At 55.1% G+C, this 20,316-nt stretch overlaps 8 protein-coding genes across 8 annotated transcripts; 4 read left to right on the top strand and 4 right to left on the bottom strand.

The window, feature by feature from the left end:
• Positions 1–97: 97 nt before the first annotated feature.
• On the bottom strand, positions 98–921 carry VTN49DRAFT_7138 (uncharacterized protein; the record flags this gene model as incomplete). Its single annotated transcript, XM_069415374.1, has 3 exons — positions 98–611; positions 673–790; positions 852–921. The coding sequence occupies 3 exons, from the start codon at positions 919–921 to the stop codon at positions 98–100; spliced, it is 702 nt and encodes a 233-aa protein (XP_069265178.1).
• Positions 922–1,427: 506 nt separating this feature from the next.
• On the bottom strand, positions 1,428–3,440 carry VTN49DRAFT_7139 (uncharacterized protein; the record flags this gene model as incomplete). Its single annotated transcript, XM_069415375.1, has 2 exons — positions 1,428–3,337; positions 3,398–3,440. The coding sequence occupies 2 exons, from the start codon at positions 3,438–3,440 to the stop codon at positions 1,428–1,430; spliced, it is 1,953 nt and encodes a 650-aa protein (XP_069265179.1).
• A 271-nt stretch (positions 3,441–3,711) lies between these two features.
• VTN49DRAFT_7140 (uncharacterized protein) lies at positions 3,712–5,327 on the bottom strand (the record flags this gene model as incomplete). Its single annotated transcript, XM_069415377.1, has 2 exons — positions 3,712–5,191; positions 5,242–5,327. The coding sequence occupies 2 exons, from the start codon at positions 5,325–5,327 to the stop codon at positions 3,712–3,714; spliced, it is 1,566 nt and encodes a 521-aa protein (XP_069265180.1).
• A 1,359-nt stretch (positions 5,328–6,686) lies between these two features.
• On the top strand, positions 6,687–7,365 carry VTN49DRAFT_7141 (uncharacterized protein; the record flags this gene model as incomplete). The annotated part of the gene is made up of 3 exons (XM_069415378.1): positions 6,687–6,781; positions 6,868–7,200; positions 7,260–7,365. 3 exons carry the CDS (start codon positions 6,687–6,689, stop codon positions 7,363–7,365), a joined length of 534 nt encoding a protein of 177 aa, XP_069265181.1.
• A 332-nt stretch (positions 7,366–7,697) lies between these two features.
• Positions 7,698–9,608, bottom strand: VTN49DRAFT_7142 (uncharacterized protein; the record flags this gene model as incomplete). Its single annotated transcript, XM_069415379.1, has 3 exons — positions 7,698–7,988; positions 8,054–9,308; positions 9,358–9,608. The coding sequence occupies 3 exons, from the start codon at positions 9,606–9,608 to the stop codon at positions 7,698–7,700; spliced, it is 1,797 nt and encodes a 598-aa protein (XP_069265182.1).
• A 1,368-nt stretch (positions 9,609–10,976) lies between these two features.
• VTN49DRAFT_7143 (uncharacterized protein) lies at positions 10,977–12,778 on the top strand (the record flags this gene model as incomplete). Its single annotated transcript, XM_069415380.1, has 2 exons — positions 10,977–11,103; positions 11,163–12,778. The coding sequence occupies 2 exons, from the start codon at positions 10,977–10,979 to the stop codon at positions 12,776–12,778; spliced, it is 1,743 nt and encodes a 580-aa protein (XP_069265183.1).
• A 519-nt stretch (positions 12,779–13,297) lies between these two features.
• Positions 13,298–19,245, top strand: VTN49DRAFT_7144 (uncharacterized protein; the record flags this gene model as incomplete). Its single annotated transcript, XM_069415381.1, has 4 exons — positions 13,298–13,459; positions 13,541–18,181; positions 18,234–19,178; positions 19,228–19,245. The coding sequence occupies 4 exons, from the start codon at positions 13,298–13,300 to the stop codon at positions 19,243–19,245; spliced, it is 5,766 nt and encodes a 1,921-aa protein (XP_069265184.1).
• Positions 19,246–19,764: 519 nt separating this feature from the next.
• VTN49DRAFT_7145 (uncharacterized protein) lies at positions 19,765–20,129 on the top strand (the record flags this gene model as incomplete). The annotated part of the gene is made up of 2 exons (XM_069415382.1): positions 19,765–19,912; positions 19,960–20,129. The coding sequence occupies 2 exons, from the start codon at positions 19,765–19,767 to the stop codon at positions 20,127–20,129; spliced, it is 318 nt and encodes a 105-aa protein (XP_069265185.1).
• Positions 20,130–20,316: the final 187 nt, after the last annotated feature.

The following is a 20,316-nucleotide window of genomic DNA, read 5'->3' on the forward strand; positions in this document are numbered from 1 at the left end:
CAATTAGAAAACCGGATGACTCTATTTTGGTATATATTCAAACATCCAATTCATAGCTATTTACACAGAGGGAAGAGAGAAGAAAAAAAAAGAGAATTCAATGGTTCCCATTGACCGGCTTGTCCTTTTCGTCAAGATACCGCACCAAATCCTCAATAGTGCAGACCTTCAACCCAAAGCGCTTGCCAAACCTCAAGCATGAATCACGGCGCATCATCCCGATATTACCCGCCAGCTCCGGCCGTCCGTGCACGGGCTCACCCTCCTCGACCAACTCCGCAATAACCGCAGCGGGAGACCTGCCCGCAAGACGGCAGAGATCCACCGCCGCCTCGGTATGCCCACGGCGTTCACGGACACCACCAACTCGGGCTCGTAGCGGCAAGACATGTCCCGGACGGCGAAAATGTTCTGGGCGGGCCGATGGGTCGGCGAGACGGCGACAGGTCAGAGAGCGGTCATGGGCGGAGATTCCTGTGGTAACTGTCGGGTCATGGGCGTCCACGGAGATGGTGTATGCGGTGCGCATGGGGTCATCGTTGTTGACCACCATGAGAGGGAGGTCCAGCTCATCAGCGCGGGAGGGAAGGATGGGAGCGCAAATATAACCACTGAAATCACCCAATCCAATGAGTACATAAACCGGGAGAACTTTTTGGTAAATTGAAATACCTAGAATATCGAATCATAAAAGCCATCTTAGCCTCCGTGACCGCATCAGCGGCGATAATCAAATCGCCCTCATTCTCGCGGTCCGGCGAGTCTAGCACAATCACGAATTGACCATTTCCTGCGGACCCCCCCGCAAAGTCAGCTCAATCACGCAAATTCCACGCAGAAAATAAACGTACGGAAATCTTGAATCACATCCTCGATCCGGTCGAATCGCAATTCTTCATCCGGTTCCGTAATGGAGGGCATAGTATTTTTCTCGGAGGGGTCTTTTTGGCGGGGTCAAACTGCACTCCCGCCGGCGAATCGTCGGAGTGCTCGGATTGAAAGACGAAGGGCAATCGGCTCTAGGTATTTACTCGCCCAACCACGACGAGTTACGAGTTCTTCTTAAGAGGTGAGTTGGGCTCTATTCAAGAGCGGAAGATCCAGAGCTCGGGACTGCGGGGAATCGTAAGACGGCGATGCAGAGAATTGTAGTAGCTTTGCGTGCGGAGAAGACCATGCGGAGAGCTGAACCCTGGTATTTTAAGAAAATCTGAGAGAATCTAGAATGAAGGCTGAATTCGACTCGGTTCATGAAAGTATAGACTTTTCTTCCAGAATTACCGAGTGTTCTGGTTTGAACCTTCACATGCATTTCAAATCCGAAATTTCCCATCGATTAGTAATCATTGGTCATGACATGACTCATCACAGTGAATGCGCTCTATCAAAGAGAACGGCTTCATGGAAGTTTATGAGGTCTATGATTTCTAGGCCATCCCAAGCCGGCCCATCCATCGCACCTCGTCCGCTTGTCTCTCCAACGCCCGCCGCATCATCCGCGAGTACTCCTGCTCCAATTGACGCCGCTCGCGCTCGTCCTTGGTCATCTCCGGCTCCTCTTCGGCTTTGACTTCTTCCTTATGATCCGGCGCAAACCGCAGCCGCCCAATGCGGTCTCCAGTCCAGATTAGCAGCTCGTCAGCCGATAGATTGCAATCCGTGGGCACAATCTTGCGCACCACGTCGCTGCGTGAGGGCCCGCTTGTCAGGAACATGCCCGAGTCGGCCCTGCCGTCGACGCTGCCATCTGGCGTCGAGCCACGGCGGTCTGTGTTGACGTTCCACCGACGTACCTCGGCACGGCCATCGCGCTCCACCCACTTGACGTTGCCGTCTGCGTCCGAGAACACGATCCGCGCACCATGAGACGCTACCGAGAGGACCTTGGAGCTGGCCGTGCTCTGACGGTTCTGGTACTTCTCCTGGCCAATGCGCGATGTCGACGACGAGTCCAGGGGATCTGTCCCGTTGAAGTTTAGGTTATATAGCTCGAGCGAACCTCGGCCGTTGTACTCGCCGCAGGCGACAATCTTGTGTCGCGCGGCCCACTGCGTAGGTTCCACCGAGACTGGGAAGTGTGGTGCAGGCACCGAGGCCAGGCCGCAGAGACGAGCCCCCGAGTGCACCGCCTGCTGGAGCTTGGGGAACATGCGGCGGTCGTAGCACAGGATGCTGGGAAATCTACCAGCGAGTAGGATTGTATTGACGTGTGGAGCTGGAGGATGTAGGATGGACTGCGGAGCTGGCTGGAAGAGGGAGTCGTAGGTGGCACCGCGATCTACCGGGTTAGGACTACGAATCCTCTGCGGCGGCCGCCCATCTGGCCGGAACCGAAGTATCTGATAGTCCGGATGGCTGTAAAGGTCCGAGCCAGGATACACGGGCGACTGCTCGCAGCGCGCGAGAATAGCGTCCTCCTCCTCCGCCTGCGACATCCGCGCATCGTAGATCTGCAGCCCAGACATCGTGGCCAGGGTCAACGGCGCCGAGTAATCCGTCTCCTGGGACAGCGCAAAGATGGTCTTCATGCAGCGCGTCTGGTGGACGACGCGCAGGGTTTCCAGATCCACCTCGTTGAGCACATTCCCCACCGCCATGTACGCGCGGCGCTGCAATGAATCCACACTGACGCACTCCCCTACCTGCGGGAACTCCGGGGTAAAGTCAACCCCATTCCTACCAGGAGACCGACGGCCACGTCCGGACAGATCTGCCGTCAGGATCCCGGGACGACTCATCCCAACAATCCTCCCCTTGCCACCACCACCCCGACCTGCATACGCATACGCATGGCTCAGGTCCCACACACACACCGTCCCATCATCCAGCGGCGCAACCACCCGATCATCCCTCGCCGCCGTCCACCCCCGGAACAGACCCACGCCCTTGATATCGCCTAGCCCCGGCGGCGTCTGTAACCAACTAAACGCAATTGGCCCATGCCGCGCAACATATTCCGAGTACCAGTCAATCTCCTCCGTCTCATCTGACGGATCCCATTCCGCCGCAGCTCTTGCCTCATCCTCTCCGTCCCGGTTTTGGTCGGGTTCCCGCACGGGCTGCTCCGGCCGGATCAAATTCCGTAACGTCCCCGGACCCAACGCACTGAGCGGCGCTACCGACCCGATAGATACCCTGCTGTCATCCGTGTCCGTGTTGTCCTCTTGCGACTGGGAACGGGACCGGTTGTTGGTCGCCGCCGCCAGGCGCAGACGCCGTTCCGCAGCACTCCATGAATTCTTGTAGCAGTGTAGTCGCCAGAGGTTATCATCGCGGGCCAGCGCGAGGAAGCGGCGGGAGACGAGTTGGAGTTTTGCTTGTTCGCGGGGAGTGAGATCTTGGAACACACCTGTCAGTTGTGTTTATTGCGGGGGATAATTTTGGGATTGGAACGTACAGCCGATGATTTTAGTGAGAATCTCTACGGGGAGATTGTCCATGCCTTCTCCATGGAGAGGGCAGATGGGCGTCTATCCTGGATGTCCTCCGCGAAGAACAGAGAGCCAGGTTGTCTCTGTTATTTATTCCTCGCACATCGAATATACTCGCTCCTTGAGGTTTAATTAGGATCTTCTCCAATGGCCATTCGATTCTAGACCCCTCTTTAATCACGTGATATGCATGTCATTCGGGAGTGAACCAAGGCTGTGTCCAAATACAAAAAGCTCATGCGAGACACGTATCTTCGTCAATGTATGTACGTAGGGAGCCTTAACACTCTGGCCGGTATATAGCATCCTTGCATAACACCGCAACCTTCTTGAAAAACCGCCGCCACTCGACCGGGTCCCCCTTGGCCTTGGTGAACTCGACCTCGTAGAGCCCCTCCGTGACGCTCTCCACGACAATGTTGCCCTGCAAGGGGCACATGCGCTGGTCGCGCGTCGCCACACGGATGACCACCGGCCCGCCGGTGTCCGCTCCCACCGGCGTTGGCACTGGCACACCTAGTCGATTCAGCGCCTCGCACAACAGGGGCACTAGCAACTTGAGCGCCCATAGAGAGAAGAACCGGTTCAGCGTACGGGCGGGGATGATGTCGCGGAACTTTTGTGCGCGCTGCGTCCGGCTGAGCGGCACTGCTGGCCGCGGGCTGAATTGAGACAGCGACGGCTCGTCCTCGAGCCGGTCGGCGAGGGTCCCGTCGGCGAGCGGTTGCGTCGACGAGACTCCGGCTACCAGAGGATCGTCCCAGTCGACCGTCACGTCGGTCGACGGCATTTCAGGTTGCGTCGACGCCAGCCGCACGTCACTGGCGGGAGAGGAATCTACATGCTGTGCCCGTTGCGACGATGTCGTAGGTCGCAGCGGGTCTTGAGAAAAGTCAATGTGTAGCGATTCGAACATGCTCGTCGCCAAGTTGATCGAGTCCCGGAGCTTGCCGTCGCGGGACATGTACTTGTTGGGACGCGTAAACCACGGATGCCGGCGCACTTCCTCCAGGGTGAACCGGCTCTGAACATCCACCCGCAGCATACCACGGAGCAGAGAAGCCACGCCGGGCGGCAGCTTCTGCCACAGCTCATCGGTGGTGCGTCCGTTGGTTGCCACATATTCACTAAACTCGTAGCTGTTTTCCGTCGGACTGTCCCAGGGCGTATTCCCGGCCAGTAAAACGAAAAGAACCACGCCACAGGACCAAATATCGGCGAAATCCGCGCGATAGCCGCTACCCTTGGTCTGCCCGCGGGTGCTACAGGTGATGACCTCGGGCGCTATGTAGGGTGGGCTGCCGCACAGCGTAGTGCACAGCTTCGTTTTGCCATTGTACTCAAACACGGTCGCCAAACCAAAGTCGGCGATCTTGAGATTGCCGTCCTCCGACAGTAGGATATTCTCCGGCTTAATGTCGCGATGGCCGACGCCGCGCGAATGCATGTAGCTGACAGCGCTAATTAGCTGGGTAAAGTAGAAGTGCGCAATATCCTCGCCCACGCCGACGTCCGCCTCGATCTTGTCAAAGAGGTCTCCGCCTTCGGCGAGCTCCATCGCAATCCATCTCCACGTTGCGTCCTCGCCCGTGTGGAAAAACGAGATGATGTTATTGTGGTCGCCGACGTGTTTGTGGACAGTCACCTCCATCTGAAGCTGCCGCGGCGAGATTTTGCCCCGGCGGGCGGCATATTCCTTGTGAATGAATTTGACGGCGAACACGGGCGTGTCTTTATCGAGCGGACATGCCTTTTTGATGCTGCATTTGTCAGCCAGTCGCCCTTTGAACACGTCGGAGAATTTTCCTACCAGGCATACGCGCCCTGTCCGATTGTTTTGGAGACAATGCGGAAGGGCAGCTCCGTGGGCAGCGGTGCCAATTGAGAGTGCTGCATGGAGACTGCTGACTCGATATCCCAATCCGGAGTTGATGGATGGATGGTCTGGAGAGTTTCGTCTGATGGTTCTGGGGCGCGTCGGACCGCGAACTCATTTGTCCGTTTTAGGAAATTTGTTTTCCTTCCCCGCGCTTCGCGGCAACGCGAGGCAACAATCCAAAAATGTGTGAATTTGAGATTCTGATCGGTTTCGAATCATGCCGTTCTCCGTTTCGAGGCCGGAAAGGAGCGGCCAGTGGTTGGATGGAGGCCAGAAGCTTGGGACGAATTAGGCGGCAGGCTGCCAACCAACAACCATTGGAGTCTGTTTATTGCTCCCCGTCAGAATTTCTGCCTGCTTGTCAGGAAATTATTTCAATCGCCAATCAATGCAATGCAATTAGCAGGTGCTTTGGCTGCACGGTGGCGTTCCTGACTCGAACCCTGGCGACATTCTCCGACCGTAATTAGTATTTCACAGAGACGAGACATCGCGAGGTGAGTTGCTCGAGTGTTTGGAATGGCTATACAACTCGGACCGACATCTGCTTCTGGTCGGTTGGTTAATGAATTTGTGTCTTCGCGAGCTCGCCCATGATAACTATTGGACATCGAGGTCAAGCATCACACCGCGACCGATATCCATATGCTCCGAAGGCACTCGATGTCTCCAAGAGTCCAAGTGCTGCTCTTAAATATTTGCCTAGGTAAGATGTAAGTTATTCCTCAGAGCTGGCCGGGGTAGCATTCCGGGTTGCAGTCTTCTGTATTCGACGCGAATCTCAGCAATGTGAGGTCTGCTTGGGTAAGAAAGCGGCATGGAAGGATCATCCCATATCGCGACTAGAACATAGGCCATTGCCTGCGAAGATCAGAGATACTGTTCTGTTTTGAAACTCATGCAAATGATGTAGTCTGAAGTCGAAAAAGGTCTGAAAATCGTAACTAGCGAGATGGGCATCGAGAATCCAAATCCGAACGAAAACGGCGCTATGGAATGGTAATAATACTCCGTACTTGAACGATGCAAGATTCACTGCGATTCCTCAAGTCACTCTGTAGCTGTATGTTGAATATCCACTTCTTTCAACGAAAGTCTAAAGAGTGGTCCTGAAGGTGAAAGCAAACCCCCGTTGCCGGGGAGAGAGAGGAAAAAGTAAACAACGCCTTAATTTCTTTTTTCTAGTAGCACCCAACACGGCACGCGACAGCATCATCAGCCAAAGCAAAGCATAACTGCACTCGAAAGCTCCTATATAATTTACCGCGAGTCTCTCTTTTCGCTCGTCCAACTCGAGCCTCTATATTCTACGAAAGAACCCCGCAGAATCCGCATTCACTTTTGGGCCAGTTGGAAAGCTTTCGTCGCACATCACCATGGACTACACAATGGACGATACGCAGACCTTGCCGGTCGAAACACAAGAAGCCCCCAAATCGGGGGCATCATCCGCGCAGAGCGTTACCAAACGGTAGGAGTATGACAGCAGCGCTTGCAAAGACGACTGTCTCTGCTTGCTCGCCCACAGACATGCTGACAACCTGGCTTTTGTTGCAGTCTCCAATCCGAGCTCATGCAATTAATGCTCTCTCCCTCTCCCGGCATCTCCGCCTTCCCGGACGCCGACGGAAACCTGCTTTCTTGGACGGCCACCATCAACGGACCGGCCGACACGCCCTACGAGAATCTCACTTTCAAGCTCTCCTTTAGCTTCCCCGAGAACTACCCCTACGCTCCCCCAACGGTGCTCTTCAAGACGCCGATTTACCATCCAAACGTGGATTTCTCGGGGCGGATTTGCTTAGATATTCTCAAGGATAAATGGAGTGCGGTGTATAATGTGCAAAGTGTGCTGTTGAGCTTGCAAAGTTTGCTTGGCGAACCGAATAAGTAAGTTCATTCATTTTACTATATTGAAATACGAGGTCCGGATACTGACCAGTGTCCAGTGCAAGCCCGTTAAATGGTCAGGCTGCCGAGCTGTGGGATAAAGATCGCGAGGAATTCAAGCGTCGCGTGCTCGCTCGGCACCGTGACGTTGACGAGGTCGAGTGACAAGAGGTTGCGTTGCGCGTGGCGCGTATGGCGTGATTGGAACATTGTATTTCAAAATTTTGTTTCAGGGTCGACAGCATGTCAGGAGGCGTTGCATTGGTCTAGGGCCGCGGACATGGAATTCTTTATTTTCATTTGCTGGTTTTTTGTGGTTGCTTGAGCGATGGCACAGTCACCGTTGACGCATCATGACTCATGGGCTCATCCTTAGCACGTTTGATCTTGGGTAGTATAATCTATACACCAGTGTGCAAAATAAAAACGCTACTTTTGAAATCCGATGAATATTGTAGTATCGCAAACCTACACATCACGAAAATAATATAAAAATATTAGGACGCAGGTGCTGCAGAAGAATACTTAGCTTCATCGGTAATCAGCAACCCTGCAATGGCCGCACTCGTCAGTGTGCTCAGCGCGCCTGTGAGCATTGCGCTAACGGCCACGCGAGAGATATCGCTACTCCGACCGGGAGAGATTTGCGACAGCACACCAATCTGATTGCCCAGGGAGCCGATGTTGGCGAAGCCGCACAGCGCGTAAGTGACGATGAGCCGAGAGCGCGGGGACAGGCTTGCGTATTCAGGATCATGCTGGAGGGCATCGTATGCGACGAACTCATTCTATGGACGTCCTTGTTAACCGAAAATTCAGGAATCAAAGAGAAAAGGGGACGGGGTGACTGTACAGCGATGAGTTTAAGACCAATGAGCTTGCCCACGAGGTACAGATCATGCGTGCGTGGCACACCCAGCAAGAATGCAATTGGGTAGCAAATGTAGCCGACAATCATCTCGATGCTCAACGGCGGGTCGTCGATGTTAAGATACCGACCCCACCAGCCCAGGAGCCCATTGCACAACGCAATGAGGGAGATGATGCAGAGCAGGGTGGCGCCGATCATTCCGGCGATCTTCAGACCAAGCCAGGCACCGTTGGCAAAGGCCTCGAGCGCGTTGGCCGGCCGACGGCTCTCCTCCTCCTCGGGAATGACAACGCGGCCTGAGGTCAGCGTCTCTTCAGTCTCTGGCCAGCGCATCTTTGACACGGCGAGGGAGGCAGGGATGCTCATAACGCAGGATGAAATGAGGGCCTGCGGGTTGACGCCCATGCTAACGTAGGCGACGAGCACGCTACCAGCGATGGTCGCGAAGCCCGAGCACATGACTTGGTGTAGTTCTGCCATGGTCAGGTGTTGGACGAAGGGACGGATAAGCATGGCGGATTCGCCCTGGCCGATGAATGGCGAGGCGGCCGCGACGACAGCCTCGGCGCCGGACACGCGCATGCTCCAGAAAAAGAAGACGGCGAACTTCTTGATGAACCACTGCAAAATGCCAAAGTAGTACAGCAGCTGTACCAGGGACACGAAGAAGATGATGGCCGGTATCACTGTGACGAGGAACCACGTTGCAATGTTCTCCGGCACGGGATTCACTGTCAAGAACATGAAACCGGCTTGCGAGAAGTGCAGCAGCTCTGTCGCCATCTCGGAAACGAAGCTGAAGATGTCGAAGCCGGCGCGCGTGCGCAGCACAAACAGCGCGACAATGAACTGCACCAGCATGCCAACAATGACAGTGTGCCACACAATCCGCTTTCGATCACGGGAAGTCACCCACAGGGAGAAGAGCAGCACGACCAGACCAAACAGACTCACTGCTCGGTTGTCGCGCGTGTTGTCCGCCGACTCCTCCGAGGCAAACGCTCCGATCAAAATCACTGCCACCACCAGCGCCGCGGCGGAGATCGTTCTCGCCTTCTCGGGGATCAGCTGCACAAACGGCCGCGCCGTGTGATCCCACACAAAGTGCATCGGCTTCGTCACGATGGTGATGGGCACGTAGAAGAAGATGATGCGCAGCGTGAGCGCGAGGTACACCAGGAACGGCTTGAGCCAGCCAATATCATAGCGATGGAGGATCAGACCGGCGATCCACCAGCTAGAGACATGAGCATTCGCGGAGAATCTCGCTGCAGGTTTGCACTCACCCGGTAAACAGCAGCCAGACCACAGCATAGATGATATGGTGCAGGTACCGCCGCGAAAATCGCTCCCACCACAGCCGACGTGGCGACTTCTCGGTCTGCAGGTCTTCCACGTCGCCCGCCTTCTCCAGCGACGACGTCTGCTCAACCGCAGTGGCATTCTGGATCTGCTTCTCCTCGAACGGCGGAGCCGGTTTGGCATGCTCACCGGCCGGCTCGTGCCGGACTTCAATCGACTTGCGCTCGTCCGCCATGGCTCATGAGTTTGGGGAGGCAAGAGACAATTACAGTCTTCCTGGTGGACTGGAAAATCTTGCCTTCACACGGGGGACGGGGGACAGTGAAGTGACGGGGTATCTCTTTTCTTCTTAAAGCATCCGGCCTCTTCCACCATGCATTGCCCAGGAACTAATCGCAGAACTAATCACGCCCTGCAGCGCGATCTCGGTTTCTACGATCGAGGAAAATTTATCTGACAGTGGCCACCCGCCGCCATCAGGATCCTGATAAGGGTCTTCTACCAATGACGCCGGGTCTTTTGAATGAGCTCCCGGCCCCTAATTCTGCTTCTCCAGCAAACAAATCCCGGGATATCAGTGTGCGGTGGGTCGACAGCGATAAACCGTGGAGAGCCGAATCGCTATATTTTTCTCTTTGATGGGTGTCGAACCACGCATCCAACCATCGCAATGGGACGGTTGCTTGAAGCCGATCGGCGATAAGCGACAATGTAACCCTGGCCCTATCAAAGCCTGATTGCTGGAGTCGAGTTCCTCCAGTGTCGATTTTTTCCCGTTCCAGGAATCCGTCGACCCTAACTGGACCAAGCGAGTGGTGCGACTCTGAAGCTTCAGCCGGAGTTCTCCTACATCCGAGTCGCCACTAATATGGTCCGAACACCTCCAGGATACATATTAAGCCCTATACTAATCTAAGTGAGCCGGAGTAGTACGTTGGATACATTCACGGAACCCTCCGAGATAGGATCCAGACTACATCTTCGCCAGTTGATTGCTAATCCGAGACGTTCAGCCCTGGGAAAAAAGTAGGTTAAAATTCCGATCTGGGGTTGTGTATGAAGTTCTTGATGGTCACGTGCTCTGCAAGAAACGAAACTGCAACATTTTTCCACGCTAGTCCAAAGACAGTTGGTGTCAAACAAGCTATCGGCCCCGTAGCCTATTCCAGTTTAGCTTTCAGTCATTTTTGTGCGCTAAACCCAATAAGTCTCGATCTTTCTGGAATGACCCCTTCCCCGGTTAATATTCGAGGTTGATTGGTGAATATGAGATCGTCCCCGCATTCAGTGACGGAAAGAGCCGACCCTTTGGAGGCCTCAGGCGCCAATGCCGACAGCCGACAGTGTTTTTCGAGTCTTGACCTCGACGACTTCAGCCCCAGGTTCAGCTGGGGTTTCGCTGACCTGTTGGTTAAGGTTCCTTTTCGGGGAATCAACAAAGTATTCAATCGCGAGAATACGAGAACCAAGACCAGCAGCAACGCGGGGTTCAGTGGACCAATTTGGCACTGACTCGTCGCGGATAGATGGTGCATGGCAATATCGACGGCCCGGCCATAAAACATATTGAATGAGAGATTAAACGACGATTAGAACGGCCGTCATGATTCCTCCAAACGATGCAGACTGGGCGAACAAGGAGGGCATCCCTCCACTCGACGATCCGGCAGTTCAGAAATATCTGGACTCCCGTCAGGCCTTTATTGACCTAGAGCACAACCAGCGTCATGGTAACTTGAAGACGGAATGAGGTGCCATCAAAAGTAGCTGATAAATCACCCCCGTTTAGATGCCCACTTTCGCAAGTCCATGTCCCCCGTGGTCGCAGAGGCATGCCGCATCGTGTCGCGCATCCGGCAGCAAGAGCTGCGCGAGGTCTGGAGCCTCGATCCCAACGTCGACCCGGATGATCAGATCCAGGCCGACGAGATTTTCTACCCGGGCGTGATGTTCACCACGGCGAAGAAGCGCGTGCAGAGCACCAAGCTCTGGCGCATCGTTCGCCAAATGCCCAAGGGCTCGCTGCTGCATGCCCATCTCGAGGCCATGTTCGATCTGGACTTGCTCATCGACCTGGCTTTCTCAACGCCAGGTATCCACATGTACGCGCCAGCGCCGTTGTTGACCGCTGAGGATTTCGATCGTGCTCCGTTCATGTTTCGGTATGCCGCGACTTCTGTGAAGGAGCCGTCCAGTGGAAACCGCTCCATCTGGACGGCAGACTATACACCGTCTTCGTTGATCCCCATTCAGAAGGCGGCAACGACTTTTCCCCAAGGAGGCGAGCAAGGGTTTCGGGCATGGCTCAAAGGGCGCATGACGCTTTCCGCCGAGCATGCTTACCGGCATCATCATGGGGTGGATGCCATTTGGCGGTACTTTGGCAGGTGCTTCCCAGTTATAGGGTCGCTTGTGTTCTACGAACCCATCTTCCGTCGCTGTTTCCGGCGCCTGCTGGAAGAACTGGCAAACGACGGTATTCGCTACGTAGATTTTCGCGCGGCTTTCGCGTTTGAGTATCGGCGTGAGGGCGTGGAGGAACCGGAGAAGGACTATTTCGAGTTCTTCCGTGTCTTCAAAGACGAGATTGAGCAGTTCAAGACCAGCTCGGAAGGGAAGCGCTTTTACGGCGCCCGCATGATCTGGACATCACTGCGCTTCCAGTCTAACCGCGAGATTGCAGATAGCATGAAGCAGTGCATTTCCGTCAAAACGGCCTTTCCGGACGTGATTTGCGGTTACGACCTGGTCGGGCAGGAAGATGCCGGGCGGCCGCTTGTCGACCTTGTCCCGCTCCTGTTCTGGTTCCGCAAACTCTGCGCCGATGCACGGGTAGAGATTCCTTTTTTCTTCCACGCCGGCGAGTGCCTGGGCGACGGCGACTCCACTGATCACAATCTATTCGACGCCATCCTGTTGGGCACGCGCCGTATTGGCCATGGTTTCTCCCTGTTCAAGCACCCCTTGCTCATCGACACGGTCAAGGACAAGAACATCTTGATCGAGTGTTGTCCCATCTCCAACGAAATCCTGCGCCTGACTGGCTCGATCAAACAACATCCGCTCCCGTCGCTGCTGTCCCGCGGGGTCTCGGTGTCGCTGTGCAATGACGATCCCGCGGTATTTGGCCATGGGCAGAACGGTTTGACCCACGACTTTTGGCAGGTCGTGCAGGGTCTGGAGAATGTCGGTCTGTCCGGCCTGGCTGTGATGGCGCACAACTCGATCCTCTGGAGCTGCTATGAGGACCAGAGCACGAGCGCGTGGCAGTCCGAAATCCGCAGCGGCATCGCGGGTGATGGTCTTAAGGCCCAGCGATTGCGGGAGTGGTTGACAGAGTTTGAGGCGTTTTGCCAGTGGGTGGTACAGGAGTTCGGCGGTGAGGTTGATGACGCAAAGAATTAATTAGTAGAGCGTGCGCGATAGCAAGCTGCAGCTGGTACGATCCTTTTTATGTAAAATAAACTGCATGAAAATCAAAAAAGATGACTTGAAGGGCATAGTAGGGTGTTTGTATGATTTCATTGTGTTTCTTGTAGTCTTATTCTAGGTCCTCTAGTCATCCGATACTCTCGGGTATATGGCTCATGGGACCAGCTCAACGCCAACATCGGCGCAAGGCTGGCATCACCACCTCATCGCGTCCACTTCACGTCTCCAGCGCTGACTTGTGCTGTCCGTATCGCGGTCGGGCAGCTGGCCTCATTTCTCGGCCAAAAAGTCGCGCTGATTCGACGCCCGCCTTTCCACCCGCATCTTAACCTCCAAGCTCCGATTCCGTACATACATGATTCCCGCATCCAGCAATCCTCGAGCCCTCCATCGCTTCACGAACACGGGGACCTATCCGATGTCGACCTCAACACATTTTTGAGCCTGCTCCGGCTCCGGTCGCGTCCCCGATAAAAATAAAATAAAGGAAAGATGGACTATTTCCTGCCATCGTTTGTCCAGAAGCGGCTGCTCCGATATGCGCTGTCCCGCTTGGAGCTTGTCGATACAGATGCTCTGGACCTTGACGCCCTCGGAGTTCGATGGGGCCAACGGAGCAGCTTTGAGCTGCGCGATGTCGGGCTCAAATTACCGGTGCGTTGCAGACATCGCGATCGCCTCATGTGATGCTACTCTTGGATGGACGCTAAGCTGACTCGAACTGCTTGCGTATAGAAACTCGCTTCCATACTCCATTTGCCCCCGACATGTGAACTGCTCAGGGCCCGGATAGCTCTCCTTCGGGTTACTATCCCCGCGGATATCTACAGTAGCGGCATCGTCGCCGAGGCGGACGGGATCGAGGTGCATGCCAGGCTGTTATCGGCCGATGATGACGCCACCGATATTCCACCATCGCGGTCGCATGGCCAACACGCGCGCACAACGGCCGGCGATGACGACGGCGGCATCCCCACGACCAACGATCTTGCACAATCTTTCCTCGAGTCCGAGCCCCGCGAGGAGAAGGCGGAGTTGCAGGCGGCCATCTTATCGCAGTCCCAACACTTGCAGCGCTCATCTAGCAGCCCCAGCGATGACGAAGAGGAGGAAGAGCTTGGTATTGGAAGCGAAGGCGTGTCACTGCCCAGTTTTATCGCAGCGTTCCTCAAAGGCGTCGTGGACAGATTGCAGGTCAAAGTGACGAACGTTACCTTTCGGGTTGAAATGGACCTTCGTCAGGATGCACCGATCAAGAGGGCACCGGAGGACAAGCCGGACAAGGTTGCTGCAGTGTTTACGCTTCGGGAGCTCTCCGTCGGCGCCGTCGCTGATGGCCCTTCCGACCAGGAGGGGGCTGCTTCAGGTAGGCTCGCCGGGAGAGAGATTTCCCTGGGCGCCATCCAGGCCCTTCTCGTGTCCGACCCGGTAGTCTTCTCCAACTACTCCCGCTTCACCGCCGACGCGTCCCCGCCATCAACCGTGCCGTCCCAAAGCGACCATGACCATGACCATGACCCTGATCATGGCCCGTCGCCTGTTGGGGATGACTTCGGCGAGCTCTCTGAATCCCGGATTTTCTCCCACGAGGAGGCAGAGAGTATGTATATGAGCGCCATGAGTTATGCCTCTAGCGACTCTACACCTTCTATGCCAGGATCCTGGGATACATCAGAGGCAATGTCATACCATACAGCTGTCCCTGATGGCTCAACATCCGCATCCACCTCAGCCATTGCATCTACTCCCAACAATGATGGCCCTCCTGCTCCTCCACTAGATCGTTCTGATACACCCATCGCGAGGCAGGCTGCTCCCAGTGCCTCGGAGTCAGCAGACAAGCCACCCTCTCAGCCAGTGGAAACTTCGTCCGTCGATCCAGAGGTTGCCCGTAAAATTCTTGACATTAGCAAGATTACTGTATGGGTGCCAGAGACCGAACAGCCAACGGAGGTCAATGAACCTGATATTCCATCGTCCCCCGTTCGTCAAAGCCCCAGACCGGAATCTACCAACCCAAGGCTCTCGGCTAGCATGGCATCATCTTTCATGGAGAACAGCTTCAAGGCAACGTCCTCTAACCTTCCGAGGAGATCTCGCACTGATTCTTTGGCTTCCATGGGAGTCGACGATTTTGCGGCTGAGGTTTCAGCGCCAGAAACTCCAGCGTCAAAGCTGTCACTCGCCATCGCGATCAATGTCGAGGATGTCTCTGTGCAGTTTGACATTGCCACTGGGTGGTTGCTAGTTAAGGTCAGCCAAAAGGTGCTGGGCGCCTTTGCTAGCAAGGACGATCAGAAACGACCGGAGAGCTCTACGACGCCGGCAGCCAGCAAATCTCAGAGCCTTCGCTTCTCCCTTGGAAATTGTTCTGTGAAGTTCCTGGAACACTTGGTTGGGTTTCCATATCATGGGCACCAAGGTCCACAGAATGACGCTCCAGTACAGGGTGTCATTCTACGCGCGACGATATCCTGCCTGGAGGCTGATCTATCTGTCATTGAGGAAATGTTCAAGCTCAATGTTACTGTGGGCAAGTTTGTCCTGGGATTCGCCTCGGAAGATTTCATATCATTCAACAAGGACTTGAAGATGCGAGAATCTGTCAGAGACGTGCTGGCACCGGCCCATGCAGACCTGTCCTTCTCCATTGTCAAGTCTTCTACTTCCGCAAGGGCTAGCATATCCACGTTACCATTGCACTTGAATATGAACATCCAGCGACTGGAGGAACTCCTGGGCTGGTTTGGAGGTCTGAGTACAATCCTGGAACTTGGCAGTTCGATATCCTCCATGTCTACAGTGCGAGGAGATGAGCCGCGGTTTTCGACTCCATCTCGTGGCGTGCATTTTGCAGGTGTCCCAGACGCGCGGCCAAAGACCCCGCCGGCGGCGCCTTCTCCGTGGAAAGTCAACGTAAGACTAGGCGGCCTCGTAGTCGATCTGGTCGGCGAGAAATGCTCGCTGCGGTTGAAGACGACGGCTGTCAAAGTGGTCAGCAGGTTCGAAGGCGTTGGGCTACAGATCGACAAAGCCAAATTGAGCGGGCCACTTTCGGCCGAGGACGCAGACGATGCGCCGGCCAAGATCAGCTTCACCAACGTCCGGATCGAGTACCTCTTTACCCCTAAAGAGGTCGATCTCGATCGTCTTTTGTATCTGATCACGCCGTCCAAAGACAAGTATGGGGATGATGACGACATCATGCTGGATACCCTCCTCAGGCAGCGTCGCCAGGGCTCTGTAATCCGCGTCACTGTAGCCGCGGTTAAGTTGGTTATCAGCGACGTACAAGAGCTAAAGCTTCTGTCGCATCTTCCCGCAGAAATCGGCAAGCTGTCGAACGTCGCCAAGTACTTGCCGGATGACGACCGGCCCGGTATCATGACGTTGGCTCTGATCAGGGAGTTTGAAGGCCAGCTGCACGTTGGCAGTAACGTTGGCGATCTGCAGCTCCGGTCTCAGGATCTCGAAGCGGCCCACGTCACTCTCCCCGCTCTCATTGCCGCGCAAATCAAGCGTCTCGGTCTGACGAGGAACGGAGACGAGGAGCTTGTGGGCGAGGCATTACAGCCGCCTGGTGAGCAGGGCATTGGGCAGGCGTCTCTTCCGATGATCATGGCGCGCTACATTGCCGACGACATTGACCCAACGGTGAAGGTCAAGCTACACAACCTACGAGTCGAGTATATTGTTTCGACTCTTTCGGCCTTTCTGGGACTGGGTGAGAACAGCACTGCTCAGGATTTTGCGGTCAGCATGGCCAACTCGGTAGCGAGTTTGGCAGACCTTCCCGTCCCTCACCGTCAACCGTCGTCTGCTCCCTCAGAAATTTCCCGGCCAGATTCTACCAAGCCGTTCCGACTGGCCGTGGCGTCTAGGGACTGTGTCATCGGCCTGAATCCCCGCGACATGCCTGCCAAGGGATTGGTCGTCCTGACGTATGCCAAGTTTACGAGCGTCTTGCAAGAGGAGGAACCCTCTGAGCTGGTTTTTGACCTCAAGAAGGCCACCTTGATGATCATCGATGATGTCCGAAACATTGATGCAGCGGACAATCCCAGGCGAAAGATCCCCGGCAATAGCCCACAAGTTCAAGCATTCGCCGACATGGGCTACGTTCCAGTGACTTACATGTCGTCTGCCCTAGCTGATGTGAAGATCCATAACACGGAAGATGGAAACAAGTCAGTAGATGTGGAGCTCCGCGATGATCTTCTCATTCTGGAGACTTGTGCAGACTCGACAAAGACACTGATCAACTTGTTCAACGGGTTGGCTCCTCCAACACCTCCCAGCACGGCCGTCAAGTATCGAACGGAGGTCATGCCCATTCATGACATGCTCGCATCGTTCACAGGCGACGCTTACGCGACGGATCCGGTTTCTGATGAGGCACTTGCCGGTATCCCTGAGGAGGACGAAGAGAGGGGCATCGCTGATGAACTAGAATATGTCAGCGATTTTTATCCCGCGGGCCCTGGTGCAGCAGGAGGCCCTGAACACGCGGCCGGTTCGGCGGCGGAGTCGCCGCAGCCTGCCCATCTCCTGGATAGCTTTCATTCCGAGTACAACATCTCGCTGGACTCCAGCCTGACCGAGCTGGACTTCCGTGACGACCATTTCGCGAAGCAGTCAGCCGTTGGAGGCACGGCACACCGCTGGGATTCGACGCATAACACGTACGAACTGGCCAACGATGTCAAGCTCAGCAGCAGCCCACTGAGAGTGCGCGTGCGCGATGTGCACATCATTTGGAACTTGTTCGATGGGTATGATTGGCGTCGGACGCGCGACGCAATTTCTAAGGCCGTAAAAGATGTCGAGGCTCGGGCAATGGAAAGACGTGCGCGCGCCGCGAGTCGGTTGTCACCCGAGGAGGACGAGGAGGAGTCCGTCATCGGAGATTTTCTCTTCAACTCCATCTACATTGGGATTCCCGCAAACCGCGATCCGCGAGAGCTGTCCCAGGCGATCAACAAGGACATTGACGACCTAGCAAGTGAGACTGGGAGTTATGCTACCATGACGACCGTTACTGGCGCGACAGCACGGCGGCATAGTAATTCGCCATCGGTGCGCGGCAAGAAACTACGGCTCTCCCGCAGCAAGCATCACAAAATGACCTTTGAGCTGCAGGGGGTCTCGGCCGACGTGGTTGTCTTTCCACCTGGGTCAGGCGAGACGCAGAGCTCGATCGACGTACGAGTCAACAACCTGGAGATCTTCGACCATATTCCCACGTCGACATGGAAGAAGTTTGCGACATACATGCACGACGCGGGAGAACGAGAGAGTGGCACGAGCATGGTGCATCTGGAGATTCTGATTGTCAAGCCGGTGCAAGACCTAGCTGCTTCAGAGATTGTCCTCAAGGTAGTTTCTCCTATATAGTTGACGATTGATTCCGATCTAACAAACATGACAGGCCACGGTACTTCCATTACGCCTACACGTGGACCAGGATGCGCTGGACTTTTTGAGCCGATTCTTTGAGTTCAAAGACGAGAACGAGCAAGTTCCTAGTTCTCCAGGAGATGTCCCGTTTGTGCAGCGGGCAGAGATCAATGCCGTGCCCGTCAAGCTGGACTTCAAGCCCAAACGCGTGGACTACGCAGGGCTCCGGTCCGGCCGGACGACGGAATTTATGAATTTCTTCATCCTCGACGGAGCAGACATGGTACTGCGGCGGGTGATCCTCTACGGGGTGTCTGGCTTCGACAAGCTGGGCCAGGCACTGAACGACATCTGGATGCCGGACGTGAAGCGGAATCAGCTCCCAAGGGTGCTTGCAGGCATCGCACCGATCCGGTCGTTGGTAAACGTCGGCAGTGGGTTCAAGGACCTAGTAGTTATCCCAATGCGCGAGTACAAGAAGGACGGGCGTATCGTGCGCAGCATCCAAAAGGGGGCCTTTGCATTCGCCAAGACGACCACCAACGAGCTGGTCAAGCTGGGTGCGAAACTGGCCATTGGCACGCAGACGGTGCTGCAGGGTGCGGAGGAACTGCTCACGGCGGACTCATCCCATGGCGCCGCGGCCGAAGGTGCTGGCGATGGCGACTCCTCCGCGGACGAGGACGAGCCGAAGCAGATTTCGCACTACGCGGACCAGCCAGTCGGCGTGGTTCAAGGCTTACGGGGCGCCTTCAAGAGTCTGGAGCGTGACCTCCTGCTGGCGCGGGATGCGATCGTCGCGGTGCCGGGCGAGGTAGTCGACAGCGGAAGCGCGGCGGGCGCCGCCCGTGCGGTGATCCGCCGGGCACCGACGGTCATCCTACGCCCGGCAATCGGGGCCACCAAGGCGGTTGGGCAAACCCTGCTGGGAGCCGGGAATGCATTGGATCCGGCGAACCGACGTCGAGTGGAGGACGTAAGTTACTAATTCCGTTTGAATTGAGCGGCAGGCTGACTCGTTGCAGAAATACAAGAGACATTGACACGGCGCAGACGGGCTTATTTGTTACGATTTGATTTCTTTTCCTATAGAACAAGATATCCTGATGCATTATTCTTGTTGACTTTTTAACTTTCGCCGTTCATGACGACTTCACCCATAGTGACGACGTGACGACGGAATGACGGTACATAAATTGGGCAATTTCTTCGATCATGCATAGGCGATTGAGATTGTTTGCGCAGTGTACAGAGTGATCAATCATTGCTTTTTATTTCATGTCATAGTGGATTGTCGTGGAAGGCAGAATGCAGGTAGTGGTCAATGAATGATATTCAAGAACTGATGAACTCGATGGGTAAGATTTCTTGATCTGGACATTGATTAGGGCTAGAGTTGGGTTCTTTGTCACATAAAGCCCACTTGTGGTCTTGACCATCATCAGATCCGAACGTCTACTTTCGAGACGAACTGGTGACCGAAAGCCCGTGGACTCTGTGTGTGCTTCCACCGCCAGTCAAGTGGTACATAACTGAAGCAAATATTAGAATGACTCTGAGGCATGCCTCCCCCCTGTGAGAGCCTTCTGGTCCCTTTTCTCGGAGCCCTCCAGGCCTGCACACCGGGTACTGCTGACGCTAGGCTACGGGACGCTCATCCACCGCATCGGCTAATCCGAGAGCAGACGATGGACAAGGTGTTTGGACTCTGTATGTGATGTTTTGCTGATTCTGATTGTACGAAGCTTGGTTCACAGATGCATTCGAGGAATGCCTCGAACTCTGTGCCGGTATTTGGTCTGTTCTCTTCTTTCACAGTCAGAACGGCAGGTTAGCAGGGACAAAAGACATCGAAGAACGCATCAAGGGGACAAACGGAAGGGGTGCACGGAAGGGAGCCAGACAACCAAACGGGCGTGCCAGCTGACTAATAACACATCACGTGATATAACGTGATACATTTCTACATAGCATAATATCCTCTCTATGGAGTACTGCACCAGACCAATCAGCTGGCTTCCTTTAGACTTGAGGCTCTGCTTGCAGGCCACCTGTGCTCATCAGTTCAAGTAAGGAGGAATGAGCCGTTGAACATCCCGGTCACACTGGAACCT

This window comes from Thermomyces lanuginosus (genome assembly GCF_041956635.1).
Source record: "Thermomyces lanuginosus strain ATCC 200065 unplaced genomic scaffold VTN49scaffold_42, whole genome shotgun sequence".
Taxonomy (NCBI): Eukaryota; Fungi; Ascomycota; class Eurotiomycetes; order Eurotiales; family Trichocomaceae; genus Thermomyces; species Thermomyces lanuginosus.